The sequence below is a fragment of the Erythranthe guttata genome, chromosome 11, assembly GCF_056151865.1.
Source record: "Erythranthe guttata isolate IM_541 chromosome 11, IM_541, whole genome shotgun sequence".
Taxonomy (NCBI): domain Eukaryota; kingdom Viridiplantae; phylum Streptophyta; class Magnoliopsida; order Lamiales; family Phrymaceae; genus Erythranthe; species Erythranthe guttata.
The window spans coordinates 6,567,168-6,576,217 of NC_142543.1; the positions used below are offsets into that span (position 1 = coordinate 6,567,168).

At 33.3% G+C, this 9,050-nt stretch overlaps 1 protein-coding gene across 1 annotated transcript; it reads right to left on the reverse strand.

The window, feature by feature from the left end:
- Positions 1-217: 217 nt before the first annotated feature.
- Positions 218-8,419, reverse strand: LOC105968088 (E3 ubiquitin-protein ligase ORTHRUS 2). The gene is made up of 10 exons (XM_012992702.2): positions 7,854-8,419; positions 4,749-5,190; positions 3,448-3,983; positions 2,588-2,713; positions 1,917-2,016; positions 1,768-1,829; positions 1,557-1,662; positions 1,282-1,432; positions 973-1,190; positions 218-874 (listed from the first exon to the last, which is right to left on the reverse strand). The coding sequence occupies exons 2-10, from the start codon at positions 5,178-5,180 to the stop codon at positions 545-547; spliced, it is 2,061 nt and encodes a 686-aa protein (XP_012848156.2). The 5' UTR covers positions 5,181-5,190; positions 7,854-8,419; the 3' UTR covers positions 218-544.
- Between the last annotated feature and the right edge of the window lie 631 nt (positions 8,420-9,050).

The window sequence follows — 9,050 nt, forward strand, 5'->3', positions numbered from 1 at the left end:
TTGTGATTCAAGACACGATACAGGTGCATAAAATAGAATTCGGAACATGACTTTTTTAATGATGCTGCAAAAGCAAGAAAATAAACCAGACAGATCAACTAAAGAGAGTTAGTTCCCCACCAAATATTATGATAGGAAAGGTCATCAATCCTACATGTTTTGTATCACTGCTTCTTCTTGAAACTAAAAAGAATATAACAAGTACCACAAGATAAAATTTCAAAAGCAATATATATATATTTAAAGGATGGTAAACCAAAATCATGATATCAAATGTAGCACCAAAGCTTCTGTTTCAAAACCTGAAAGAAGCTTTGTTGTACCCATTGATTATATCAAAATGTAGTTCATTCATAAAACAGGTATCACTTAAAAACCGGACAAAATAAACAAAAAAACCCATTTCCCCTTTCAAAAATCCCAATAGTATGGTTCCCCCATGGCAAAACAGCTACCACAAAATACAAAAAAAGGAGAGCACAAAAGTAGCATCAGCATTCGAGAGACCGTTTGGGAGTAGATACATATTTTGTTAGCATCAACATCACATCGCCGCAGCTACTTTATTTCTCTTGGAAACTCGTCGGGTAGGGGTATCATCGGGAGTTTTCACACTGCCTTTCTTCTTGCCCTTGCTTGGCTTCGGCTTCGGCTTCGGCTTCGGCTTCACAATTTCAGCATTCACATCACGGTTCTCTTTGTTTTCAGCATCAACGGAATCTTCATTTGTGTCGACATCCATACTTGCACCATCCTCTGCATCATTACTACTTAAACTGTCACTTTTTTCTTCAACAACTGTTTCAGCCTCCAAGCTTTCCTCCTTCATCTGGTCCTGTAGTGATTCTATCACATTCATCAACTCCCTGTTCACCTGCACACACATATTCAATCAATTAATTAATTCACATGCTTCCAATAAAAATGAAAAAAAACAATTGAAGAAAAATAAATATCTTTTCTTTTTTGTACCTGGGGATTTTGAAGGAATTCAGATATATCGTTTTTGCAAGACGGACACTTCATAACGTTCTTTTGCGCACGCAGTGTCCTTCTCCCTCCACATGTCCTATCTTTGACAAAAGATTGACCAGCAAAAGCACCCTCTAAGCATCCCTTGCAGAAGTTATGAGCACAGGGTGTAGTCATTGGTTGGACCATCACTTTCCGGCAAATGAGGCAGCTAAATTCTGCATTATTCAGATACGGATTTTATTAATCAAAATTGCCATACCAAGAACCTCAGTAATTTCAAGAAAGACTTTAAAACATAAACATTACCTTTCAAAAGCTTTTGTTTTACGGATCCCTTTTGGCTCTTACGTTTTCTTTTGCCTGTAATCTTATTACCTTCACTATCTTCTTCATAGTCACCAGGTGCTTTACGACTTGCTGGTTGTGGTCTCTTCCATACCCAACGACCTTGTTCCTCCTGCACAAAAAAATAAATTTTAAAAATTGTACAGAGCCCATCCCATGCAAACCTCAGTTTCTGAACTCAAACAAGTTCACAAAAATGAAGAAATTAACCAAGAAATGAGATTATAGCTTCTCACATCATAATCCCAGGCAGGACTCCCTTTTCTTTCGGTAATATCAGTAGCCTTCTTCAACTCAGAAACACTAGGCAGAGATGATCTAGGGCGGTCTCCATGGGTATCACTGCAGCAAACAATAATTAGTTCCAAATACGGAATAAGCACTTAATTAGAAATAAATGCATAGAGTGACTAAGGAAGATGATGCAATAATGACAAAGCAACTAACCTTGTCCATGGTGCGGGCTCGTTATCACAGCGAACAAAAAGATAACGGCACACTTTAAACCCCTGAAATAATTCAACAGCAATACAGTGAGACAACATATTACATAACAACAGCAGGCAGAGTTTTTTTTTCATTGAAAAGAATTATACTTGAATTCCAATCTTGCGCCAACACTTTTCAATCCTGTAAACCCCATCATAGCGCACACCTTCAAGTGGTGCATAAGAAGATCGTTTCTCCTTATGGGACCTGCCCATGAAAAGAATACCAGAAAAAAATAACCACATGCATTGAGAATAATCAAAATAGTAATGGTGTACTAACCAAATAAATTACCATAAAGGTTTTCACAAGAGGAAAATATAATTCCATTTTCTACGTTATCACCGCAAATATAGAAAGAAAAAAAAAAAGGATAGTCTGGCAATCTGTCTCCAATTAAAATGGTTTAATAAGAATATAAATTGTAAGCATTTTAAGGTATGTCAACAATAGTAATTTATTTTTACCAAGTATCTAACTAGCTATTTCTTTCATCAATGTCGAGTATTTACAAACCCAAGAAATCCTCTGAAATAAGTACTAAGTAAGGAAGGCCACTGAGACATGCGCCTACAGAGAATTAAATGTTCATAAAGGCCATCAACCATACGCAGTAAATGTTATATTACCAATACATGATTGTTGATTGGCAGGAAACTGCAAACACAAAATTATCATATTTTTTTCACCACTTAAGACATTTCAGAGCCTAGTTATGACAAAATTAACTTTTGCACTATTCCTTAGATATTTAAAAAAGAAAAAAGAAACAGCTTACCTCACAACACGTACTGGATAACCTTGTCGGCAACTGATACGTAAGGCTTCATTATATTTCAAAAAGGTCTGGTCAAATGATTGTTCCTTGTTTGTACGTTTATTCCCAGTAAGATCACGTCCACCACTGCAACCATCAACCAAATGAAAAGATTTTATTAGATTCATTCTGAATATGCACACAGCACCACCAAACAGGAAAGTTGGGTACAAATAATAAAAAGGCGTTGAATGTACCAAATGTTGCGATCAGCAAAAAGGAAAGAAAAAGAAAAAGTCAGCTAAATTCAGGTCCTTCACAATTCTTATCCATGATAGCAATAAAAAATTTGTTGTGTAGCAAGTGATTCGATATGGAAGGCCCTAAACTACATTGTAAAGTTGTAGATAATGATCATACCAAAGAACCAAAATTAGGAAAGGAATATATGCAGCCGAAAAGGCGCGAACATAACTACTCACAGTTCACAAGAAATTTGAAGCATTCAGGGAAGATAAAAATAAAATAACACGCTGAAGTAGAGCAGAAAATAGACACGTAGCAACAGACTTGCATCTACCAAAAGATACTGATGCAAAAATGGCATAAAAGATTTAAATGCATTGCTAACAGAAACAATATACCTAATTTCAACCAGCTACCAGTTATTCACACAAAACCAAAGCTATGCCAAGGTACCAATGATAATGAACCATAAAAAATTACAATATCTGAAATAAAAAAATTGACGCAGATGCCAATATCAAGAGTAACTTACTAACATATAAGGACACACATTTAAACATCATCTTCATTTAGTTAAGATGTAAGTTTACCTAGATTTTTTAATAAAACTAATACAATATGCATTGAAAATTTACCTTCCAGTATAGAGGAACCATTCACCGTGATCCTCATCATCAACGTAACCCCCAGAGAGTGCAACAGACTGAGCACCATGATCGGATTGACCACAAATACCTGCAACATGCGGAAAGTGGGCCCCCCACTGTCGACAGTCCATCCTATTTTCCCAAGTTTCTCCAACCACAACACCCGTATTTCTCGTTGGGTCATTTTCCGCTGTAATTGGACCGAAAAAATCAAGAGGGATTGTGACAAAAATCTTGCCACTGCATGCATTAGCATTTCCAGATTTTTTGGCTCGTTCGGTGGTGAATGCTTTGTCGGGACGATCTTGGTTGTGGATAAAATGGCTAGCCTTTGGTGGGCCTACAGAAGAACTGGACTGGGAATATTTGGCCATTCTGATAGCCATAACGATAGCAGAATTAATGCGAGGCTCCCTTGCCATTTTGGGAGGAATTGTCTTGCGACAAATAGCGCACGTTTTCTTGCCCTGCTGTCCAACCCATTTGTGAAAGCATTTCAAGCAAAAGTTGTGGCCACATGGTGTCTGAAAAAACAAGAATTAGAATGGTTATAAGAACTTTACTAATTTGCATATCAATCCAAAATCGCAAACCGACTAATGACGTCACAGAGCGATATCAGTCGTAAAACTAGTACGGATAACACTAGAATCCAAATTGTTCTATTTTAGTATAAATTTATTGAAATATTAGAACAAACAACCCTATAGAAACAAATTGGACATGCAATTAAGTACTTATAGGTTTCCGCAAGCTACTTATCGCTAAATTTACTTCATCCCAAACGATTAATGTTCTACTCAAAATTCAAACTAGAGCACTAACATATTCAACAAATTATTCAACAACAATCCACCCCAAGAAACACATCCCTCTCCCCACTCCAGATAAAACAGATAATTGCCAAAATAGAACTCCAATTTTATACCAGAAAAAAAATACAGAAACTGATTTTATTATCAATAAAAAAAAAATATTAACCATATGAAAGAATTGGATTTTTTTTAATTTGAGAACTACTAAGAAAATCTAAAACATTACAGAAAGCAAAGGAAACCAGATTTCTTTAAAATGGCAAAGAAAACCATTTTTTTTTCCAACGGTGCTCTACAAAAGTCACCCCCAAGTTGATTAAACCACAGCAGAGCCAAGTCAAAATCAAATTCACCACCGCAAAAAGTCAAACCACATAAAATTCCCAGATCAAACACAGCTATTAGAATTCCAACGAAAGGGGGAAAAAGCACATTTGCAATATATGAACAGAGGAGAAAAGAGTAAAAACATACAGAGACAGGCTTCTCGAGGAGCTGCATGCAAATGGAGCAGTTGAACTTATCCCCCAAAATCCCCAAACAGCCCACGCCGCCGTCACCACCCTTCTTCTCCTTCTCCTTCTCGCCGCCTCCGCCCAACAGCTCCTGCCGCTGCTTCGCCTTCTCCCTATCATTCAGCGAAGCGTCGGACTCAATCGCACGGATCTTCTCCACCAGGCCTCCACCGGAGACGGCCGGCTGGACGGCGGCTCCGGAGAGATCCGAGCAGTCAGGGCATTCCCACTGGGCGGCATCGGCTAGGGTTTTGGGAGGCGTGGTGAGGCAAGCGGCGTGCCACGGCGTTGCGCACGTCTTGCAGGTGATGGTTTCCCCTTCCGCCGCCTTCACCTTGCACACCATGCAGACTCCGTCGCCGTCGCAGGGGAGGTTGCTAACGTGCGCCATTGGTTGATTGCTGGGAAAAAAAATTAAAAAAAAAAAAAAAAAAAAGAGGTTTTTGAATTTTAATTAATTAATTAATTAAAGAGAAAAAAAAACACTGTAAAATTGAAAGTGGAGGATGGAGTGAGTGAGTGGTTTGGCCCTCTGGGAGTTTACGCTTAAATATAGGGAGGAGGATTTAGGGACTGTTTGGCGCGGACTTGAAATTGGATTTAATTTTAAAGGAAACTTTTTGAATTTTTTCAATTTTTCGCCCCTTTCCCTCTTTTTTATTTATGTATTTTCGGTAAGCGCAAAGCAATAATGCACCTTGCATATATAATATATAATATATCTATTGTTTTTTGTTAATTTATTTAATTTAATCATTATATATTTGTAATCTACGACTCATATTCTCTGATTTTGTCTGACAATACACTGAGTGGACTACCAAATGAAGAGGAAATTAAATTCATTACATATAAATCATTTACAAAATCTTCTAAAATGTTAATATTTTTAATCAAAATTAAAAAAAAAATTGCTTGGACTGGAAAAAAAATTATAACTATTAGATTTCGTTAATTATATGACTGTCATATTCTTTAAATTCCACTATTAGTTTATTCTACGCTTTGAATTATATTATTTAAATTCATTACTTAATTAATTTATTCTATAAATTATTTAAAAAAATCTTCAGAAAATAATAGTAATAATTTAGAAATATGTATGAATTATTCAACATGACCGTTCAAATTTAAAGGGATGGAATAATAAATTTATTCTAAATAGAGATTATCTTTGAATTAAATTAATCCTGATCCGATCCAATCACAGCATTGCAGTAATTGGGACTGTATTAGAAGCAAGCATAAATAGGATTAGATTTTATGCCCATAAAACAAACAAGAACGGGATTAGGTTTCATTGATTATATTATTGACTCGATGGTGAACCCTTTTGATCTTCCCAATAAAAAAATTAAACTATATTTATTCTTCATTCTATTTATTATGACCAAAATCTACCTATAATTTCATAATGAATTACAAGAAAGGATGATTTTTAATTCTAAAATATCTTCAAGTCTGCTTTATTTAAAAATAATAATCATAATAATAATAATAATTAATAATAATAATATTAAGGATAAATTCTACTTTCCTCGTTGTGTTTTGGTTCGATATCACTTTACCTCATTTTACTCTCAATTGCATCGATTTGATCCCATATACTTGAAAAACTGTCTCAATGTGGCCATCGCCGTTAGTTTTTTACATTAACCGTGTTTGATCTAAGTCTGAAAATTACCAAAAAAAAAAATAACATCCCTACCAATTTAAATAATTATTATAAAAATTTTGGCTTGAATTTAAAAATAAATATTGGCTGTCATCGTGGACTATGTTTTCTCGTTGTCTTGAATTTTTTTTTTTTCTTTTTTTTTCTAATTATTTAAACTGAGAGGGGTGGTGTTTATGTAATTTCAGAACTTAGATAAACGGTGTTAAGGTTAAATGTTTGACAACTAACAACGAGGACCACATTAAGACATGTTTTCAACTACAGTGGGCAAATCGATGCAATCGATAGTAGAAGGGGGTAAAGTAATATTGAGTCAAAGTACAAGTGGAGAAAGTAGAATTTACCCTAATATTAATATATGTACTTTAAAAGAAGCAATTTTTCATTTTATTTTTTAAATTTTTATTTTATTTTTTAAGAATCAATTTCATGAATTTCATGCACCTAATACTATTTGGTCATGGATTCGAAACATTCGACGGGGAATTGGGAACCATGATTTTTTTTTTTTTTGTAAAGTAAAAGATATAAAAGATTCTTATTATTGTAAAGTAAAGATATAAAAATTTACTATTAAATTATTAACATAGTTAAGAATTAAAATTCTTCTAAATTATTTATTTAAAATATTTTACTATAACTAAATTTATTTGAAAATAATCACATATCATATAAGTACAATTAAAAAAAATATTATGAGCGTAATATTTATTTTTTATATGATGCATTGATGCTAAAGTAATTTGTAAAATTTATAAAAGTATTTGAGGAAAATAACTTTAATAATCATAGTTGGGTCATGTAGTAAAAAATTATATTTCCCAACTTCTTGCCCAACTTATAAAATATAAAAATAATTTTATAAATTCAATATCCAAACATACTGAAAAGTATCTTTTAAAATTTTCAAACATCTGATCAAATTTAAGAGCTTATAAAATATTTAAAATAAATTTAGTATAACTATTCACGTTGTATCCACATTCAAGATCCAACATGTTAAGGTTATTAATGATTTATATCTAGATTCAATCAAATTTGTGATTCGAATGGAAACTTAATCGATAAAAAAATTGTTTAAAAAAATATCATAAATTTAGTAACCTCTAAAAATATAACATATAAATGATTTTTTACCGATCAGTTTAGACTTGAAAAAAAAAATTAAACAAATGTCCTAGCGGAACGACCTGGGCTTGAAAAACGAATAGAACGGATCGAAAATAAGTTTTTCAGGAAAAAAAAATATTATTTTCTTTTTCGGAATTCAAAATCTAGTTATGATTCCACTTTCATTTTTTTTTTTTTGGATTCTAAAATCCTATTCCAAGAGCATAATCAAGCAAAATTACGTCAAAAAATACTAAGTTTTTGGAAATTTGTTACCTTGACAGATTTTTAAATCGAGGTGTATGACGGCAAGGTGGAGTGGGCCATAGCAATCACCGCGGCTTGTAGTGTTTTTGTTGTCGGATCCATCTAGTAAGCGATGACAAGCCAACCACTGCATTCATTTCGCGACGTCAAATGATGGAATAAATCTCTATGAAGATGATACATTTATCTTGAAGATGGTGTATTACTATTGATCTATGTGTCGATGAAGAAGGGTAAAAATGCACGAGAGGTAATGGTAAACAGTGGCGGCGGAGATAAAATTAGGTTTAAGGAGAAGAAATGCATAAATACAAAATGTGGCGAAAAAATAGTAGAGCGCAGCCGAGTAAGCAAACAGAGAAAATTAGGTTTTTTGTCGGCAGTTTTCCTATTTCTTTTAGTAAACAATCTAAAAACGTAATATTTCAATAATGGAATTAAGTTTTAAAAGTAAATCGGATCAGGAAGCGGATTTTTTTATTTTTCTTTTAACTAATTCCTAGTCCGATAAAAAAAAATTGAAAATCGAAATTTCGGAAATTGAATTGAAAAAGGTTGTTCCAAGATCGTTAATTTTTTTTTTATGTGTATGTGTATGTGTGCATCTTTTCGTATGTCTTGGTGTGTAATTGTGTGATTTTTATTGGTGGTGTGTGCTTCTCGTGTTTTTTGATAGGGTGCGGCTGAAATTAATACCATTTTTTTCTCACTTCAATTCAACCAAGTTTAATACCGTATTTTATAGAAGTTATTACAATTTTTTCTTAGATTAATACCAAAATATTTTTTTTAATAGCAATGTACTAAAATATCCCTCATCAAACAAAATACAATTTATACAAAAAAAATTTTTTTTCCTCATTTCAACACCAAAAATTAAAAAACTCTTTTCTCATCCCCAAATTCAAACACTCTCTTCTTCTTCATCTTCTTACAAACTCTCCAAAAAAATTCAAAATTGAAAAAAATCAAAACCTCTCAAAACTGATAAAATGGAGTCACAAGACAATAAAATGGTAGTTTACATGAAGGAGAACCCATTAAAGTATTTATTCGTGTCTTTTTTGAGCTTCAATGGTTGATTTATTTATTTTTTTTCGAAATCCACCTACAGTTTTTGACACATACAGGTCGAATTTTTTGTCAATTTTCAACACCAACTTGTCAAAAAAATTATTAATTAAAAAAAAAAAATCGACACAAACA

Coding starts and splice junctions, on each gene's coding strand:
- LOC105968088 (XM_012992702.2), bottom strand. CDS start 5,180: ATGGCGCACGTTAGCAACCTCCCCTGCGACGGCGACGGAGTCTGCATG. Junction 1,663..1,767: donor GAGCCCGCACCATGGACAAG/GTTAGTTGCTTT, acceptor TGTTTGCTGCAG/TGATACCCATGGAGACCGCC. Junction 875..972: donor AATTCCTTCAAAATCCCCAG/GTACAAAAAAGA, acceptor ATGTGTGTGCAG/GTGAACAGGGAGTTGATGAA.